Source organism: Acinonyx jubatus, chromosome A1, assembly GCF_027475565.1.
Source record: "Acinonyx jubatus isolate Ajub_Pintada_27869175 chromosome A1, VMU_Ajub_asm_v1.0, whole genome shotgun sequence".
NCBI lineage: Eukaryota > Metazoa > Chordata > Mammalia > Carnivora > Felidae > Acinonyx > Acinonyx jubatus.
The window spans coordinates 69605505-69627195 of NC_069380.1; the positions used below are offsets into that span (position 1 = coordinate 69605505).

The 21691-nt window shown below is 36.6% G+C and overlaps 1 protein-coding gene across 1 annotated transcript in view; it reads left to right on the plus strand.

Moving 5' to 3' along the window:
• TM9SF2 (transmembrane 9 superfamily member 2) overlaps positions 1-21691 on the plus strand; it is a 64713-nt gene that overhangs the window by 32752 nt on the left and 10270 nt on the right. Inside the window, exons 5-13 of the mRNA XM_027065159.2 lie at positions 1637-1766; positions 2795-2919; positions 4198-4309; positions 6289-6368; positions 7356-7464; positions 10120-10252; positions 13353-13472; positions 16800-16857; positions 20864-21023. Coding sequence (XP_026920960.1) covers positions 1637-1766; positions 2795-2919; positions 4198-4309; positions 6289-6368; positions 7356-7464; positions 10120-10252; positions 13353-13472; positions 16800-16857; positions 20864-21023 — 1027 coding nt within the window. The remainder of the gene's footprint in view (positions 1-1636; positions 1767-2794; positions 2920-4197; positions 4310-6288; positions 6369-7355; positions 7465-10119; positions 10253-13352; positions 13473-16799; positions 16858-20863; positions 21024-21691) is intronic.

A 21691-nucleotide genomic window follows, 5' to 3' on the forward strand; every position in this document is an offset into this window, starting at 1 on the left:
CTCTGGGAATTTAATTTATTGGGGAAAAATTATTAGTGGATGAGGCTTCATTAATAGAAGTGTTTTATATGGAGCCCATGGACTGTAAAGGAAAATAATGGGAAGAAGTCCTAGATGGTAAAAAAAAAAAAAAAAAAAAAAAAAATTGGGGCCAACCTTTATCCTTTTGAATCCTTCTTTTTCACTGTGAAGATTAAAAATAAGATTTTTAGTATTTTTGGTGTTATAAATTTAAATAAGTACTACTCCCTAACTTAGCAAGGCAGTAATTGAAAATTATATTCTTTAAATTTTATTACATTTATTTCCAAGTGTTTGTTGTTCTTTTTTTAAATGCTTCCTATTACCAGGAAAAGGTTATTGTGTCAAGGCATTATGTAAATGATAAACTTAGGATGCTTGCTTTAAAAAAGCCTAAATTGCTGCTTAATTTCTCTTTTTATAGCTAGCACTGTAATTTTTATGTAGTACTTTCTCTGTGATGAAAGCATAAAGATATTATAATTAATATATTGTATATATTCATTGATTGCATTTCATCCTCTATCTAAAAAATTAAAGCAATTAACTGTTTAAGCTACCAAAAAATCTGAATTATTTATTTTATGTAGCAGTGCTTTTATACTTCTAATATTTTATAGTCTTTTCATGGGAGCTGCTAGCCTGCTGGCTATAATAATAAGCAACTTAATAGTGAAGGTGATTCTAAAATTTGGTATATTGGGTACTATTAAATAGCATTTAAATGTGACGAGACATGTTTTATTAGGTCATTAATGTACACCTTGGGTGCATATAGAATCATAATTTTACTTCCTAAGGCATACATTAATTAACAAATAAAACATGCCCTGGAGTCATCTTATGACTGTAATATAGCTACTATATTTTTAGTAATATTTTTTAATTTGTATCCTGTAGTGTGCTCTTGGCATTTGGGGACCACATGCTCGGACTTTAATGTAGTTTAGACAGTGCTACAGAATCTTATTCTTTTATTCTTTATTTTTATCCCCTTTTTAAAAAAGTTCTTTGTCACTATAGCACTTTAAATTTTTGTTTCTCTGGTTTTATAGCAGCATTTCTTTTACACATAAGTTGGATTTACACAGCTTAATAGATTAAGACTGTAATTTTCACTTTTTCACTGGCCCTTAAGTTGAATATTTTTCCATCTTGCAGTTATGTTCTTCCCCTTTTTATTGAATTACCTAGTAGTAAAGGACATTTGCTTCTATGCTGTTCCATTAAATTGTTCCCAAGGAACTAGATACATTGCTTTGCACCTAATTTAGAGCTTTTGAGTGTTCTGCAAAAGGTAAATTATACTCAACAGATCTAGATAGTGATATTAAATTAGCAACTGCAGTAAATTAATTTATAAAACTCTCTTTCCTGTATACATTTATAGTTTCAATGAAGCTATAAAGTCTTTTTCTTCACTACAGCATATCAAATATTGGCATAATGCTATTGCCTATGAAGTACTACATTTTATCAAAATTCTTTTGTTGTAGTTTTGACATCTGAAGGCATTTATAGATATCTAAATTCTATGAAGTTGTAACACAGTTTTGAGCAGTATTTGTTAGTCATGTTTGATGATTTCTAACTTGACTTTTATTTCTGTGCTTAGGATTGTGGATAATATGCCTGTAACATGGTGTTATGATGTAGAAGATGGTCAGAGGTTCTGTAATCCTGGATTTCCTATTGGCTGTTACATTACAGATAAAGGCCATGCAAAAGATGCCTGTGTTATTAATGTAAGTTCGTGAAAAAAACCTCTATGCTACTTTTTAAAAATATGTGTTTTTTTTGGTAGAAGGATTCAGTCTTTACCTGCACAAAATTGGTTACATTCATTGTATGAGTACAATTCACATGTCTGAAGCACAATTACTTAGATCTTTGACTTAAGCCAGATTAACAATATATAAGTTTAACTCTAGCACTAAATAATTCAGATTCAGTTCAGCATTCACTGAGTGTCTGTTACATGCTAAGCACTAGGCTAAGGGCTAGGACTTTGTATGTTCTGACTCTATTAAAAGTTAGACGCATAAATCTTATATATATTAAAAAAAAAGGTTACTGGAGTGCCAAAAAGACCTCATTACAAGCCCATGAAATTTGTATTACAAATTCAAGTCCATAAAATAATATATTGCAAGAGTTTAGTATTATACCTTTTCTTAAAAAGTAAATGCCTTTATAGCCATTCTTTTATATTTAAAAACAATAATAAAGATGTTACTATAGAAAGTATTAAAATTATTGGGGATGTGTATTAAATTTTGTGTAATCAGGTCAACCTGATTTAATCTCCTAGTATGACCTGGTAGTAGAAGTTAGCATCAGCTTGATCATGAAACTGGTTTGGCTAATGCTTTTGGGAGAGTTGACTACACACACTTAAATTATTTAGGTTTAGGGTTTAGTCTGAAGTTATAAGTTTCAATTTTGAAATGTGTAAGTTTTGGTATGCTCATAACATTTAATATTCTAAAATTTATTTTGTTAGTTTTATCATAAGTGGAAAGATAGAAAATATTAGATGTGTTCTTTTTAACAGGTATTTATATGTAAGAATTAAAATATTAAAGAAGCATAATTTGTACTCTGCCAGTTCATTTTGGCTTTTGGAGAGTTTCAGCTTAAAACTTAAACGTTTTTATAAGGAAGGACTAAAACTCTGTCTTAGCTCAAATTTTCCTACTTGTTGTGCCTCATGTTAAAGTTTTGTTTTGACTCTTGTGCAGCCAGTTTTCTACCTTTAAGTTTTGTTCCACAGTCAGAATTCCATGAAAGAGATACATTTTACATCTTCAACCATGTTGACATCAAAATATATTATCATGTTGTTGAAACTGGGTCCATGGGAGCAAGATTAGTGGCTGCCAAACTTGAACCAAAAAGGTAACTATACAAATAGATAAAAAGTGAATAAATGAGGGATGCCTGGCCAGCTCTGTCCTCAGTCAGAAGAGCATGTGACTCTTTATCTTGAGGTCATGAATTTGAGCCCCACATTGGGTGTAGAGATTACTTTAATTAAAATACAAAGGGGTGCATGGCTGGCTCAGTCAGTGGAGCATGTGACTCCTTATCTCAGTCATGAGATTCAAGCCACATTTTGGGCATAAAGCTTACTTTAAAAAATTAAATGAAAATAAAATAGTAAATAAGTAAATAAATGTGAGTGAAATTATTCCCAAAGAATAAATATTTGGGACCCAGTTAACTTTTTAAAAAATCAGTATTCTGGCATATAATCTGACATCTCAGTATTGATTTTACTAAAACTCCCTTTAGTGTGATTTGTTACTGAGTTGTGGGTTGTCCAGAGAAGCCATATAAATATATTTTTTTTCCTGTTATGGTAAGTAGTCAAGCCAAAGTGTCTTTTTGTTCTGTTTTTCAATCAGGAAGTTTTGACAGCTTTTCTGTGTCAGCCAGGAATGGAGAACGTGAGTGGTTGGCGCAGCATTCCCTCTTTTGGTGGAAAAGCACTGCCTCCAATATTGCAGCTTGACCTCTCATCAGATGCCCAAATGAGCCGATTTCTTAAAGTAATCTCTACACCCAACGTGATCTTGAGCTCAACAGTTCCATGCTCTAATGAGTGAGCCCACTGGGTGCCCCCTAAATGGGCTGATTAGTGCCATCATTTCTAAAGTCTCCTTGCAGTGTTAGATGCCTGTATGTGACAAGTCAGTGAAAGAGCATCTCTTCAAGTTGTCAATATTTTTAGTGTGAAAGTACCTATCAGTTATTTGTGAGATCCCTTTTTTGATGGAGCATTCCATTTTTTTTTCATGACTTCCCCTCAACCCCCACCCCCCCATTGAATTAGTCTTTTTCCCATGCTACTGTTGGTTAAGAAATGCATGCCATTATTGGATGGCAGTTAATTTAAATTCCCTCAGTGTTTGTTTTTATTGTTTTAAGATATTTAATGTTCTTCATGTATAGTGCTTTCAAAAGTTTGTTTCTAATTTTGAATAATAATTTACATATACTTACAACTAAGCCCATTATTTATATAAAACAAATATTTGTACTATTAAATGTGACATGAATAATTTCACCCTTGACTATCACTAGCATTGTAAAATACATACAAAATCTGTAACATTTACCCCATTTTTTCAACTGTTCTTTATCAGCATCTTGCCAAAATGTTTCCTCCCACAGCTTCAAACATACCCATATAGATAAACCGGACTGCTCTGGACCCCCCATGGATATAAGTAACAAGGCTTCTGGGGAGATCAAAATTGCCTATACTTATTCTGTTAGCTTCCAGGTGAGTTTGTTTTTATCTCTAGTGTAACTCAGAAATTCTAAATTCATACTATGTAAACTAATTAAAAATATTAATGATTAACCTTGTCAAATACATAAGCTTTTAATGAGCTGATTTGGAATAGTTTGTCAGTGCACCAGGCAACATAATCACACTAAAAACTAAGTGTCCATTTAAATGAGAAGTATGGTTGATTAGAGAATTGAACCTGATTAAATGTTAAGTCATAAGAGATACATAGAAAGCAAAAGGTAGAAAAAGAAAATAGACGTAGAGGTCGGTTGGGGCATTTGGATGACTCAGTGGTTAAGCATCCAACTTCAGCTCACGTCATGAGCTAGCTCACAGTTTGTGAATTTGAGCCCTGCGTTGGGCTCTTTGCTGTCAGCAGAGTCGGCTTCGGATCCTTGTTCCCCTTCTGTCTCTGCCCCTCCACTCATTCCCTGCCTCCCCCCCCCCAAAAAAAATAAATAAATAAACCTTAAAAAAATCTTTAGTGGCACCTGAGTGATTCAGTCGGTTAAGTGATTCTTGGTTTTGGCTCAGGTCATGATCTCACAGCAAGAGTTTGAGCACTACATTGAGCTCCATGCTGACAGTGCAGAACCTGCTTGGGATTCTGTCTCTCTCCCTCTATGCCCCTCCCCATGCACGTTCTCTCTCTCTCTCTCTCTCTCTCTCTCTCTCTCTCTCACTCTCTCTCTCCCTCTCTCCCTCTCTCCCTCTCTGTCTCTCTCAAAATAAGTAAATAAACTTTAAAAAAAAGTCTTAAAAAAAAGAAGGACACCTGAGTGGCTCAGTCATTTGAGTGACCATCACCAGTTCAGGTCATGATCTCACAGTTTGTGAGTTTGAGCCCCACATGGGCTTAGCACAGGGCCCACTTTGGATGCTCCGTCCCCTTCTCTCTCTGCCACTTCCCTGCTCATGCTGTCTCTCAAAAATAAAACGTTAAAAAAATTTAAAAATAAATAAACAAGAAAATAAAGAAAACAGGCATAGAAGGTGGTATGAAAATGTCAAAGATTTATGCAACAGGCATTTGGGAGAGCAACACTTTTTTCTTTTAAAGTTTATTTTTGAGAGAGAGCAGGAGCAGGTGAGGGGCAGACAGAGAGGAGAGAAAATCCCAGTCAGGTTCCACCTGCGCAGAGCCTGACGCAGGGCTTGAACCATGAGATCATGACCTGAGCCAAAACCAAGAGTCAGATGCTTAACACAACTGAGCCACCCAGGTGTCCCAGCAACACTATTTTTAAGTCTGGATTAATATAAACTTTAATTGAGAATTTCCTGATGGTAGATGATTTATATAGGTTCTTTGGGAATTCAAGGAAGTGCTTTCATTAATGGAGAAGTTTCTTAGGGAAGTAGAAGTTCATTTTATGAGAATCTTAGGCAGTATTCCTCCTCTTTTTTTATAAACTGTCTTGCTAATTGAATATAGTTGAGACATTTACTCTCCCTTTATAGTGTGTAATTTTGCAAGCCTAGTGCAAGAAACACTCTATATTTCTTTTTAGGTATTAAGAGTTCATTGTGGGTGATACCTGCCAGATGCTCAGTGTATCTAAATTATGACTCTGGTATCTCATTGACATGGATAGATGACATCAAAGAGCATAAAGAATAAGTTATGCCACTCAATTTTCTGAAAAAAGTGAATACAGCTCTAAATTTTGATATCTAAGTTAAACTTTTACTAGTTAAAATTTAAAGCAAGACTTTAAAAAAATACAGGTAACTAGGGACTTTTAGGAATTCTTACTGTTTTTATTTGCTGCTTAATCTCATTTTGATTTTCCCCGAGACTTGAGTTAGAGCTAAACTCTCAAACTCCTGACTAAACCAAGTTATGATAATGAGAAATTACATTTGTTAACTGAATGGAAGGTCAAGCTTTGAGTGGAAATGTTTGGATTCTTAATATACTTTGTCAGCAAATGCTTAAAGAGTTTTGTTTTGTTTTATCCCCCTAGGAAGATAAAAACATCAGATGGGCTTCTAGATGGGACTATATACTGGAATCTATGCCTCATACCCACATTCAGTGGTTTAGGTAAGAGTACAGAGTTAATCCACTTTATGCTTTGTGCTTGTTCTGTGTTTTGTCCCTTTGAATATCACTTTCACTCTGTAATCCTCTCCAGTTATCCAGAAGTCTGGGCTTTTGAATTGGATAGACTTGTGTTCAATCCTGGCTTTAAATCATTGGTTGTAAGTCGGTCCAGGCCACCCAGTTTCTCAGAGTCCATTTCTTTATGTGGAGTTACCTGCTTCACAAGACTGTTCTGAGGATTAACAGAGATAATGAAACAGAGCATCTGAGCACCTTACTGGAAGTGGAAGAGTGCTCAATGAACAGAAGCTACTGCTCATGTTATGTCTACTTATAATTACTCTGTCTTCAGAGCATGATTCAAAATTTTTGTCTGGAAAGCTACTCATGATGCCATCACTCTTTTTCCTATTTTGTTGACTGCCTTTTGACACTCACTAATTTATTGAATAAATTTGTTATAATTTCTTGAAGGTACAGACCTTTATTGGTCCTTGCAGCATTACATTTATATGGGCATAGTGGTTATTTACTAATAATGGCCATAGACAAAAAAAATTGTAGTTCTTGGGGCGCCTGAGTGGCTCAGTGGTTTAAGCATCTGACTTCGGCTCAGGTCATGATCTCACAGTTCCTGAGTTCGAGCCCCGCATCGGGCTCTGTGCTGACAGCTCAGAGCCTGGAGCCTGCTTTGGATTCTGTGTCTCTCTCTCTCTCCCTCTCCCCCGCTTGTGTGCTCGCTCTCTTTCTCTCTCTCTCTCTAAATAAACATTAAAAAATTTCTAGTTAACAAATTATGATAAGATTATTATGATAATTATATAAACTTCTGTATCCACTAGAAGGACACATAACAGAGCACAACTCATTGAATCTGTTGGATTTTTAGTCAAATTTTGATTTTGATCAATGTTGTAATGTGCCTGAATAAACATTTTGAAAAGGAAACGAAGCTACAGATTAATCCTGACATGCTTATTCCTACAGTATCATGAATTCCCTGGTCATTGTGCTCTTCTTGTCTGGAATGGTGGCTATGATTATGCTACGGACACTGCATAAAGATATTGCCAGGTATAATCAGATGGATTCTACGGTGAGTGAAACATTTGAACTGTTCTCTAGTCTTCTGAGAGTAGTTCTTATTTTGTTCTTTGGAAAAGTTGAAATAATAGCTTTAGACAGAATCTGCCTCTAAAACATTCTTCTCAAAAGTTACCCTGAATTCACATTTTCAAATAAGAAGATGATCCTTAAGAGTTGGTATTCCTGGGGGCGCCTGGGTGGGTCAGTTGGTTGAGCGTCTGACTTAGGCGCAGGTCATGATCTCGCGGTCTGTGAGTTCAAGCCCCGTATTGGGCTCTGTGCTGACAGCTCAGGGCCTGGAGCCTGCTTCTGATTCTGTGTCTCCCTCGCTCTCTGCCCCTCCCCCGCTCATGCTCTGTCTCTCTTTCTCTTAAAAAAAAAAAAAAAAAGAGTTGGTATTCTAGTATATGTGTTGCCAAAGCGAACACAAAAGAGTTGGTATTCTATAGGGGCGCCTGGGTGGCTCAGTCAGTTAAGCGTCCAATTTCGGCTTAGGTCATGATCTCATGGTTCGTGGGATTGAGCCCCATGTCAGGACTGTGCTGACAGCTCAGAGCCTGGAGCCTGCTTTGGATTCTGTGTATGTCTCTCTCTGCCCTTCCCCACTCGTACTCTCTCTCTCTCCCAAAAATAAATAAAAAAAAGAAACATTAAAAAATATTCTCTAGAGGTCTTCTCTAGAAATTTAGTCACTCTAGCACTCAGAGCTGCACTGCTCACAGCTCCAGTTCTGTCCCCTCTATTCATGTATGTCCTGTCACCTCTCTCAGTCTTCATTCCCAGCATGCCCCTAGTTTGTGAAACAGCAAAGCTGAGTGGAATAACTCCCAGGCAATTTTTATTTGTGTGTTTAATTTTTCAAAAGTAATTTTAACTGAATTTTATCATTTCAACCTTTTGGTATATTCAAAGTAATTTAGTCTCCCAACCTCATTTATTCTCAAAATGTATTTTTTTTAATTTTCATTTTTTTAATTTTTTTAGAGAGAGAGTGTGTGCAAGCAGGGGAGAGGGGCAGAGGGAGAGAGAAAGAATCTTAAGCGGGCTCCACACTCAGTTTGGAGCCTGATGAGAGGCTTGATCCCATGACCCTGAGATCATGACCTGAGTTGAAATTTGAGAGTCGGATGCTCTACCGACCAAGCCACCCAAGTGCCCCTCAAAATATTTTAAATTGGGGGCACCTCATGGCTCAGTTAGTTAAGCATCCAGTTATTAGTTTCGGCTCAGGTCATGATCTCGTGGTTCGTGGGTTCAAGCCCCACATTGGGCTCTTTGATGACAACGCAGAGCCTACTTGGGATTCTCTCTCCCTCTTTCTCTGCCTTCCCTCACTCATGTGCTCACTCTCTCTCTCTGTCTCTCCCTCAAAATAAGTGTATACTTGGAAAAAAAAGAATTTTAAGTTGTATAACGTTTTACATTTTATACTTTTTCATTTTATAGCAATTATTTCCACAGGACTCATAGTGACTTGTAATGAATACAAAAAACTCAAATTTTATGTTTTCTTTTCCTGATTTCTTGGCTTTTTCTTCTCAACTTTTCTGTCCTATTCTAATTAGAAAAAGAACATGCTAATATTTATTGTCTTTTTAGCATTTCCACCCTAAAGTCTCTTTTTCATTATTTTTATTGATTATTAAATATTAAAATAATTTCAGAATACTCTCTCATAATTAGCAATTTCAAATGATTGCTCAGCTAATGGTATTTTTTTTCTTAATTTGTACAGAGGTGCCATGGGATACAGGCCAGGGCGACCCTGCTTCCACTTTTTCCTCTTCTATTCCTTTTTCCTCCCTTATTGTAGTGGTCGGAGCAGATCTGTTCAGATATAACTCAGATTGTTTCACTCCTGTTCACAGCCCTCCAGTAGCTTCCCATTTCACTCAGCATGAAAGCCAGAGTCTTTACAGGGGCTAGTGTTGGTTCTGTTGAAATATTTTAGAAGTAGAGCTGAGGATTTGTTGAAGAACTGTATTCAAGGTGTTAAAAGAAGGAATCCAGGAGGATTCCAGGGTTTTGGGGACTGAACAGCTGACAAGATGGAGCTTCTACAGGGTTGGGGGTGGCCTGCAGAAAGAGCAAATATAGATGGGGAGAGAAAATCCATTCAGTTGTGGTTAATTCTGTTCAGGATGCTTGTTAAATAACCAAGTGGAACTGTTTTTAGGCAATTGTATATGTATATCTGAGATCAGGGGAGCAGTTAGGGCTGGTGACACAAACTTCTTCATATGCTCATATTTAAGCCTACTGTAACCTGGCAAGGTAGCCATGAAGTCTAATACCATTTGCTCATTTTGGAGATTAATAGACGTAGATGGGAAAGGGTAGAGTGTGAGTAAAAATTAAGTCATCAATTTGGATTATAAAGTTTGACTAGAACTAGGTAAGTATCACATTATCTTTGTATTTTTTTTTAAAGTTTGTCAATGACTGTATTTATGGAACTTAACATACAACATTCCTTTAAAAACAATTCAAGAAAACTATATAAAGCTCTGTGAGTCAAACTTTATAACATAAAGCTTAGGAATAGAAATCAATATTAACATTTGTAAGTTTAAAAAAAATTTGTATCAGCATATTCACCAGTGAACAAACTGTATAGCTGTTTTGGTGACCACATATCAATTAAACAAGTTCATTCCCTTTTTAGGAGGATGCCCAGGAAGAATTTGGCTGGAAACTGGTTCATGGTGATATATTCCGCCCTCCAAGAAAAGGGATGCTGCTGTCAGTCTTCCTGGGATCAGGGACACAGATTTTAATTATGACTTTCGTGACTCTATGTAAGTATTAAGTGACAATTAAAAAATAGAAAATACTTTTTCTAAATAATTTAGAAAAACAGTTTTCATAAGTGAAGTAGCTAGACTAGATTGTATCTAAGAGTACTTTTGGCTTTTACATGTGTGTGCTCTGGCTATACGTTTCTTGGGGCAGTGTTAGCTGTGCTGGAAAACTGTGACTTCATATCTCCTTTACAGCTGCACAGAGACCAAGCCTTTGTCAAGGAGTTGGAGCTGGAGATGATTAGGTACCTGAAGACCATCTGGGTCTGAGTCTAGGTGGCTTGGAACCAGGGTCATGTAGGATGACTGTCCCATGCCACCAGGAGCAGTAGGATCAGGATTCCAGGATGTTTTTGGCTTCTACTGAGAGAGACCAAAAGAAAAAGAGGAACTTTCTTTCTGTAGCTTTGTTCCAGAGAGATCTTCCCACACAAAAAATAGCTCCTCCTTGTGCCACCTGAAAATCTTCAGAAGTGTTATTACTTAAATGTTTGTCAATTAGGACAACTTTTTTTTTTTTTAAGTGTTTGTTTATTTTTGAGAGGGAAGGAGAGGGTCCAAAGCAGGCTCTGCACTGAGAGTGCAGAGCCCAGGGTGGGGCTCAAACCCATGAACTGTGAGATCATGACCTGAGCCAAAGTCAGACGCTTTGGATGAGTCACCCAGGCACCCCTAGAACAACCTTTAAAAAAAAAAAAAAAAATAGCTCCTCCTCCCCCCCCTCCCCTTAGAGTTATTGGTTAGCCTGGGAATACAGTATTTTTTCAGTTTTTCCTAATTGTGAGAGAAAAAAAATGTTCATGGAATTTTCTAAATTTTACTTTTATTTCCCTTATGTTTCCTTTATTGGTCCTTCTACTGATGAACAGTAACAAATGAATTTTTACTATAAGTACATAAGTAAATGAAATAAATGAATTATTACTGGAAGAATTCAGAAACCACTGACCTTTTAATAATTTTTTTAATAAAATTTATTGTCAAATTGGCTAACCTACAGTATGTACAGTGTGCTCTTGGTTTTGGGGGTAGATTTCTGTGATTCATTGCTTACATACAACATACATACATACATACAACAGTGAGAGTACATGAGTGAGGGAGGGGGAGAGAGAATCTTAGCAGGCTCTATGCCCAGCAAGGAGCCCAACATGGAGCTCCATCTCGTGACTGAGATCATGATCTTAGCTGAACTTAAGAGTAGGACATTAAACCGACTGAGTCACCCAAGTGATCCTAATAATTTTTTTTTTTTTAATGTTTATTTATTTTTGAGAAACAGTGTGAGTAGGGAAGGGCAGAAAGAGAATGGGAGACACGGAATCCGAAGCAGGCGCCAGGCTCTGAGCTGTCAGCACAGGGCCCGATGCGGGGCTTGAACCCAAGAACTGTGAGATCATGACCTGATCTGAAGTCGGAAGCTCAACCGACTGAGCCACCCAGGCACCCTGCTCCTAATAATTTTTTAATGAACATTTGTTCTTATGTTTGATTGCATATTAAATATATAATGCTAAAATCATTTTATGTTAATAAAATTGTTCCAAATTTTTATGATGGAATAACTATATAAATACTTTACAAAGAGGATTCACACTTCGAAATATCTGGCACCTGAATAAGTTTGAGAATCATTGATGTATACCTTTAGGTATACATCACTTTGAAGCCTAACCTGAAGATTAACTAGAACTAGTATCTTTATCTATTTAGATAAGGAGATACAACTATGATGGGGAGGGCTAAAATTCTTAAGTATATTATACTGAAGAGGGTAGGTTGGGAGAAGACATCATGACAGAGGTTTGGACACAACCAGAGGATAGCATGAAAGCTAGTTGGGGATCACTAGGTCCCCAGAGAGCCAGGGTAGAGCTGGAGGAGCAGAATGGATGCCTTAGGATAAAATGTTGTTGAAAATTTTATTGGGAGTTGCCTTCAGTCATCACCTGATCTTTGTTGGAGTCTGCTAGAAAATGAACTTGTAAGGAAGGAAAGTTTCAGAGTTCCTGGGGATCATTTTCCTTGAATGCTCAAATATGAACTCTCTCCTCCAGAACAGTCCATTTCTTAGTCTTGTGGGGATTGGGGGGGGGGGATGCATTTTGGTTGAAAATCTGATCAGTTTCCTGCTGATCATGAGTTTCTAGTCTTGCCCCTTGGTTGGTGTTGATGAGAACGTGTGAGTGGACATGTGCCTCATTATGTATACCTCAGAGAAATACATGCTCCTGGGGTTAGAAAACCGCTTGAATTTCTTTCTGAGAAAAGTCATAACTTCTGAATTCCAGCTTAAAGCCAGGAATGTCTACAAATACAAGGTAGTATTTTTATTCTTATTAGGTAGGTTATATAAGGAAGAAAAATAAAACTAACCAATTAAATAAGGGGAGAAGCCAGATTTTCCCTGAGTCAATCAATGACCAAGTCCTTCAGTAACTTGTGTTCAGAAAGCTAATAGTATTATGAAATGTTTTTTGTTTTATTCATTGATCAGATTCTATCTTGTCTCTTGTGTTTGAAGGTTATAGTTCTCACTCCAGAGGACCCAGTATTGTTTTTAAAGTGGGAATATTTCATGGTGGGAATGTCTATATTCATATTAATTTTAATGTTTATTTTTTATTTTTATTTTTTTGAGAGAGAGCGTGAGTGGGGGAGGAGCAGAGAGAGGGAGACACAGAATCCAAAGCAGGCTCCAGGCTCTGAGCTGAACTTGGGGTCTGAATGCACAAACTGCAAGATCATGACCTGAGTCAAAGTTGGATGCCTAACCAACTGAGCCACCCAATTTTAAAATCTCAGGAGAGCTGAAGAGCGGAAAGCACTCGTGAGCATCCAGTCAGCCTTCCCTGATGGCAGGAAAGGTGGGGTCTTGTGGACCCTACAAGAAGCATCCAAAGTAGAGATTGCTTTATTTATGATCCTATTGGTGAAGTACCTAAAAATAGTGCTAAGATTTAGCGTGGCCATAGGTAAGATAGTGTATTCATGAAATTGTATTTGGTTTCTTGTTTAAAAAATGAAAGGGGTCTTCAGTCACTTCACAACAAAGGAAACTAATAAAATTTATAACTTAAAACTACTTATTTTTTAGTTTTCGCTTGCCTGGGATTTTTGTCACCTGCCAACAGAGGAGCGTTGATGACTTGTGCTGTGGTCCTGTGGGTGCTGCTGGGCACTCCTGCAGGCTATGTTGCTGCCAGATTTTATAAGTGTAAGTAAAAGTCACCCTGACTGTCAGGCTAGGAACCTACTCTGCTACATCACTGCATCTGTTCTTGAAATAATATGTTTTATAGGTGTGTATCTTTATTTAAAAGAAACTTGTAAAACGGATGGCCATCTCTAGATTTATTTGTTAAAAACTGTTGGAACAGTGAGGTAAGCAAATTTAGGTGTTGCTTATCCACAATCCCCCTTGTCCTTTTTCTTTTACATTTTGACAAAAGAGATTTGACTGAACAACTTAGATTTGCTACATTCATAGAAACATATATAGACTAATAAAGGAAGAAAGTATACTTATGAGTATCACTGATTTATTAACTAAAACAAGTAATACATATAGTAACACTTTTCTTACATAAAGAGGTTGTGCTTATAATTGCATCAATTTAATATTTAGAAAAATAGACTGTACTTAAACTAAGATTGCACTATTTTAAAGAGCCCTGAAGTAATTTAATTTGCTTTTATAATGTAATTAGTGGTAATCTGTTGTATTCTTGCTTTCTAAAAGAAAAATAAAGTTGAGTGAAAAAAAAGCATCAGGGCCACAGAGTAAGGATGGGATATGACTAGATGACTAGAAAAAGGAGCTTTGCTAGGGGCAGTGAATGCCAGTGTTTGCTGTGGAATTCTGAAGTCTATCGAGATAGTCTCATAGCTAATCTGTAATTTAAAGTGACAGGGAGGAGGTAAAAAAAATCCTATCCTCTGAAAACTGTAAGACACTGATGAAAGAAATTGAAGATAATGGAAAGACATGTTCATGGATTAGAAGAAGTAATATTGATAAAATATTCATACTACTGAAAGCAATCTACTGGTTCTGTGCATTCCTTATCAAAATACTAAGAGTATTTTTCACAGAACTAGAAAAAACAACCCTAGAATTTGTATGGAATCATAAAAGACCCTGAATATCCCAAGCAATCTGGAGAAAGAACAAAACTGGAGGTCTCATGATCCAAGATTTCAAGGTACATGACAAAACGGTAGTATGGTACAGTACAGTATGGTGCTGGCACAAAAACAGACACACGGATCAGTGGAACAGAACAGAAAGCCCAGAAATAAACTCACACTTAATATGGTCAATTAATCTGCAACAATGAGGCAAGAATATATAATGGGGAAAAAAGACAGTCTCTTTAAAATATGGTGCTAGGCAGCACATGGAAACTGGACAGCTACATGCAAAAGAATGAAACTGGACTACTTTCTTGCACCATACACAAAAGTAAGCCTAAAAAGGATTAAAGGCCTAGATGTGAGACCTAAAACCACAAAACTCTTAGAAGAGAGAACACAGGCAAATAATCTCTTTGACATTAGCCTTAGTGGCATATTTATGTTGTTTCCCCTGCCATTCCTCAGGCAGGGGAAACAAAAGCAAAAATAGAACTATTGGAACTATACCAAAATAAATATTATTGTCCATTTGCACAGTAAAACACAAATATCTTCTATGATTTTGCTTATGTAGAGTCTAAAAAAACAGAACAAACAAAAAAATGGACCCTTAAATACAGAGAACAAACCGGTGATTGCCAGAGGGGAGGTTGTTGGGGAGATGGGTGAAATAGATGAAAAAGGATTAAGATGTACAGACTTTCAGTTGTAAAATAAATAATTCACGGAGGTGAAAAATACAATATAGGAAATGTGGCCAATAGTACTGTTGTGACAGATGGTGACTACACTCTATCATGGTGAACATCGAGTAATATATAGAATTGGGGAATCAGTTTGTTGTACACCTGAAAACTAATATAACATTGTGTCAGTTATATATGTCAGTAATAAATTAGGGGGAAAAAAAGGGCCCACCAAAAGCAAAAACAAACAAACAAAATGGAAGATGGGACAGAACTACGGTTGATGTGAAGAAGGTTTGAGGTAAAACACAGGTTACATAGGCAGCCCTAAAAGTGACGTTGGCTAGACTCAACTCCAAGTAGAAATATTTGTTAGAGTTTGCCAGGTACAGTGCTCTCTGAAAATGAGACGTGCTATATGTATGTGTGTCTGTGTTTTACTTTTTGTGTATTTTGTCCCAAGTTTTTTTTTCTTTTTCACCCTTTCCTAAAGGACAGAAGGTTGTGGGTGTCACGTGTAGTTTAACACACATGAGCTGAGCCACAGTTGGACCCCTACCTCCCATGCAGCACTCCCTCTTTCTCAACCATGCTGGCCTTCTTCCTGTATCTTCACACCTGCCCCAGGAACTCCCCGTGTCCTGTTCCCTGTGTGAGAAGCTCTAGCTCATGCTCCCTCCCAGCCCAGACACAGTCCCTCTTTAACTCCTGCTCCATCCTTCAGATCCCCCAGCTGCCCATTAATCAGGCAGAACATTCAAGAGGTGCTGTCATGTGGCCCCAGTCACAAAATACTTCATTTTATAGAATCATTTCTAATGTTTCAAAAATATTATTTGAATTTTGATTGGAATTGTATTAAACCCTGAATTAATAATTTCATAATAGTCTCTTAATCAGTAATGCTGCAAATTCAAATCACATGTATATAATTTGTCATTTTGTTTTAAGGCAAGTGGTACTTACAAACTATTACAACTTTTTAAAGAAATCAGAGCTGTTCTCACACCTCAGCCAGTTTCATCTTCAGCTTTTAAGCTGGAAACAGAAAACCATTTTTTACTCTGTGTACTTGAAAAAAAAAGTTAAGTGAGGAAAAGAAATTAGAGAGGGACAAAGCATATTAAAAAGTTCATGAGCAAATTTGTTCTGTTAAGTGGCCATAACTGTCCTACTCTTCTCAGTCACCTGATCTGACATACCCAAGCCCCACCCCCACCTCCAGCCCCTCCCAGTAACTGCAGTGGTACATGAGCCCTGAAGATTTAGACCTGCTGTGGAAACTTAAATGTGTTGCACTTGAGGCTTGCAGGTTCCTAGTTGTATAACAGATTTTGAAACTGGCCACAAGATAAAGGAGAATCCTCAGTATGCCCTTTCTTTACCCAGTTCCATGGATTGGAACTGGCCTAGAACCTAAGGGTTTGTTTTATTTTGAAGTAAAAAAAAAAGATTGGAAAAGAAGTGGTCTGGATGACCTTCCTCTGATACTAGATTTATGCTGAAGCAAACATCTTGAGAGCAGGGCTTATCCAGCAAAGTTTGTGATGTGCATCTCTGGTCTGCATCACCTAGGGAATACCACATCATTTGCTAGTGTGATTTTCTAGGAGTGGTACCCAATGCTGTCTGAAAATTTGTTTAATGCCAGACAAATATGGTCATTTGGTTTGCTTTGAAGAAAAGTCTGTATGGCATACCACTTTTGTTTTCTTCCACAGCCTTTGGTGGTGAGAAGTGGAAAACAAATGTTTTACTGACATCATTTCTTTGTCCTGGGTAAGTGAACGTTTCAATAGTAATTGTCTTACATAGTCATATTTTAGTTCCCAAATTTTCAACCTCTTAGGTCTTTAATCTTCTCTGTCTCTAAACTGTGTACACTAGAAAATGAATTTAATTTTTTAAAAAGGGATAAAAAAATGAATATTTAATAAACGTTTGCGGAATGACTTCCACCTGCTCTGTCTGGAAAAAGTATCTTTGGACATAAGAAATTTGTAGATTCCTTTTCTTAAAAGTCTATTTCTTAGTCTGTGTGAGTTGGTCTGGCATGTTGTTATATAAGGCTACATTGAAAGCTTTTGACCTAATCACAAGAAGGTGTTTTCGCTTGCAGATTATTCAGGCAAGCAAACATTTTCAGATTTCTATCAAAAGTATTGCCACTCTTAAGTAATCTAAGTTTCCACTGATAGATGAATGGGGTAAAGAAGATGTGGTAACACACACACATATACACACAATGGAATATTACTCAGCTATAAAAAAAAAAAAAAAGAATGCGTTCTTGCCATTTGTGACATCATGGTCGACCTAGTGCTAAGTGAAATAAGTCTGAGAAAGACCAGTACCATGTGATTTCACTCATTTGTGGAATCTAACAACAAATGAACAAACAAAACAGAAGTAGACTCATAAATATAAAGAAAAAATTGGTGGATGCCAGAGGGGATAGTTGGGGAAAGGGATGGGCAGAATAGGCCAAGAGGATTAAGAGTTACAAACTTCAGTTTAAAATAAATAAGTGATAGAGGTGAAAAATAGAGCATAAGGAATATATTGTACTAACAGTATATGGTAACAAAAGGTGACTTTACTTATCATGGTGAGCACTGAGTAATGTACAGACATTGTCAAATCACTACATTGTACACCTGAAACTAATATAACATTGTCAACTATAATTGAAAGCTAAAAAAATTTTTTTAAAGTAGTGCCACTTTATTTAGAGTTTATTCCATTAAATAGAGTAATATATAGCAAAAATTTTTTTAAATGACAATCACGTTTAAAAAAATAATAATTGTGACTCTTTGGAAGATAGCTTTTGATATCAAGTATCTGATCGGTGTCTGGTCCTAGAAATAGAACCCACTTTTTTCCCAACTCCCAGATTTCTGGTGGACAAGAACCAGCCTCTGAGCAGTTAGCAGCAATAGTGAAATCCAAAGGTTAAATCTAAAAGCCAGGCCATTCCATTTGCAGGCCAGAAACTAAAGAGTAACAATAGTTGCATTGTTTATACATGTTTGGGATAAATATTCCCTCAGATAATTACCTCCATTGAAGAATGATATGATTCTCAGCCATTCATGATATATTCAGATTTATTTATTTATTTATTTATTTATTTATTTACTTACTTACTTATTATTTTAGAGAGAGAGAGGGTGAGCAGGGGAGTGGGGCAGAGGGAGGGAGTAAGAATCTTTTTTTTTTAATGTTTATATTTGAGAGAGAGAGAGAACACAAGTGGGAGAGGAGCAAAGAGAGAGGGAGACGCAGAATCTGAAGCAGGCTCCAGGCTCTGAGCTGTCAGCACAGAGCCCGATGTGGGGCTGGAAGTCTGAAACTGGGAGATTATGACCTGAGCCGAAGTCAGACGCTTAACCAACTGAGCCACCCAGGCGCCCTGATGTATTCAGATTTTTATGCTTTTTCTCCAGCCAAATCCTTTGTCTTCTTTCCCATCAACTAAAGAAGTACTCCTTCTTCCCAAGACAAGTCAGCAGTCTGTGATTTCCTTCAGAAACTTGCCTTTCAGACATTCCTCCTAATCTCTGGCATCTTCTATTTCTCAGTGTTCTGTTCGTGTTTCATCGTCTTTCCTACAAATATACTAGGTTCCCAAATCCTAAAATGAGCTTCTCCATAAGCATCTTCCCCTCTACTATCTTCTTTCTTTCACATTCCCAACAAACTGCCTTGAAAAAATATTCCACACTCCTTTATTCTCATTTTCTTCTCAGCATGCATTCACAACATAAACCCACGTACTGTTTCTTCCCCTATGACTTTAGTGAAAACTTCTCTCAAATACCAATGATATTCGCATTTCTAAATCTAGAAATCATTTTCTCTGTCTTCACTCTATCTCTCTACATTGTCTAACATTGGGATTCTTTCTCCTTGAAATGCCTTTCATTGTTTGGCTTCATAGAAATTATCCTAAGCCAGTTCTTTTATATCTCTGATCAGCCCTTCTTTGATTTATCTTCATGCTACCCTTAAAAGTGGGTGTTCATTTAAAAAAAAAACCAACAAAAAAAACCTGTTAGGTTTTCACCAGAAGGATAGTGAGGTAATGAATGAGGGAAAAGCCAGGGTTGGGGGAGGAAAAGCACATAAGAGTGTACCAGGAACCCAAGGGGGCAGGGAGAATTGGTGTTTGCCTAGGAAAAGAAGTACCATTTAATGACATGAAATTAATTCATGTAATTTTATGTAAATACCTACATATAATTATTACAGTAGACACAACAAAATGGTATTTGATAATATTAAACATCGTTTCCAAATATAAAAATTATTCAATGGAGGGGCATGTGGGTGGCTCAGTCAGTTAAGCATCCAACTCTTGGTTTAGGCTCAAGTCATGATCTCACCTCTCATGAGATTGAGCTCCAAGTTGGGCTCTTTGCTGACAGTACGATTGCTGCTTGGGATTCTTTCTCTCCCTCTCTTTGCTCCTCCCCCACTGGTACACACTCATGCTCCACTCTCTTAAAATAAATAAATTAAAAAAAAAAAAAGGATTGAATGGAGAGAAATGCTTCTTTATATTAATAAAAATCTCATATTTATTTGTGATATAATTTGTATACAGAGAACAAGTTTCAGCTATAAAACAACAACAGAAAGGAGTATTAGCAACAGAAAACCTTCACAGTACGAGATACAAATTCACCGTGTTACTTGATCAGAGTATTGACTGCATGAGGGGTTTGGCAATGTGCTGCAGCTACTAGCACAGAAAACATAGAAATAGACCATATATTCATGGAAGCAGCTAGATGTGGCATCACCAATCAGAGGACGTGTTAGATGATGCTCATACTTGATTGTGTATATGAAGGAAGAAAAATTCTGTTCTTACCAGTCACACACACAATCAATTCCAAGGGGATTGTGATCTAAATGTAATGGGCTTAACAGTTGGAAGAAAATATGGAAGAGTGTCTTCATGGAAGTGCCTGGCTAGCTCAGTTGGTGGAGCATGTGACTCTTGATCTCGGGGTTGTGAGTTCAAATCCCACGTTGGGTGTGGAGATTGCATAAAAAAATAAAATCTTTAAAAAAAACAAAAAAGAGGAGTATGTTCATGATCCCAGGTTAGGAAGGACTTTCTTCTCTTAAATGAGTTACACAAAGGATAAAGGGAAAATTGACAACTGGTCACATTAAAAACTGTGTGGGGGGAATGTAGAAACAATTATCATGTGATTACAGCCATATGTTTTAAAATGTACTCAGAGAAAAAAGACTGAAGGGAAATTAAGTATACATATTCACTTGTTTGGGGTTCATAAAAAGCCGTTAACTCAGAGAACGGGATATTTAACAAGGAATTATTAGTAGCTAGAATATATAAATAACTCCCATCTATAACTTTAGAAAAGACGTACACCCCAAATGAAAAGTGAGTAGTAGATGTAACCAGCAAGTCACAGAAATAATAACTATAAAACCAATAGACACAAGATGCTCCACAGCAGTTGTGAACAGGACTTAAATTAAACAATAAATTTGACAATCCAAAGCACGATGAAATACATAAAGAGGTAATTTTCTTAAGCTACTGGTGGGAATTTCAGTCAGGCAAAACCAATCTGAAGAGCAATTGGGTAATTTCTAGAAAGTAATTTTAAATTCATATACCCCATTACTCAGCAACTTCATTTTCTTTGTAACACAGAAATTGTAATATTAATTAAATATGATTGGTACTATATCCTTTTGCTTCTGACTCAAGTTTTACCCAAAAGCCTATTGTATCTTTCAGGATTGTATTTGCTGACTTCTTTATAATGAATCTGATTCTCTGGGGAGAAGGATCTTCAGCAGCTATTCCTTTTGGAACATTGGTTGCCATATTGGCCCTTTGGTTCTGCATATCTGTGCCTCTAACATTTATTGGTGCATACTTCGGTTTTAAGAAGAACGTAAGTTTATGTGTTAATTTATTCAAATAAATTTCAGCTATGAAAATTAGCATATGCCACCTTAAAAGATAGAACAGTGTCTTAAAAAAAAATGTCTAAAAGATACACACTTACCCTATGGGATCTGGATTTCATAGAAAATTGATGACCTCTTAGTTTGATTGCAGTCATTCTTAAAAATAGTATTATTTTGGGTGTGGTAGAGAAGTCACAGATATAAACTTAGATTTCAAAGTTTTGTAAGTAAATGGAAACTGTAGATTAATAGACAACGAAATGCTAAGTTAAACTATTGAAAACTTTTTTTAGTGTTTTAAGTTAGTGCATTAAGTGTTTCTACATTACTTAACAAAGTAAACCAAGAATATGGGCTAGGAGGAAAGCTGTAAGAAAAGTGACTATAAAGTGACAGTGGTAATTTTTTTTAACATGTAGCTTTGCAAAAAATTTTCTATGGTTTTCCTCCTAATATTTCCTGCTAATATTCAAAGCTCAGTCCTTCCCTGCCTCCAGTCTTTCTCCACCTCTGCTGCCTCCTTTTGCCCACAGGCTAAGAGGAAAATGAACATTTTTTCTTTTCTTTTTTTTTTTAAATTAGTCCCCCCCCCCCACCTTTTTTTTTAAGGTTTGTTTATTTTGAGAGAAAGAGAGAGTGTGTGAGTGGGGGA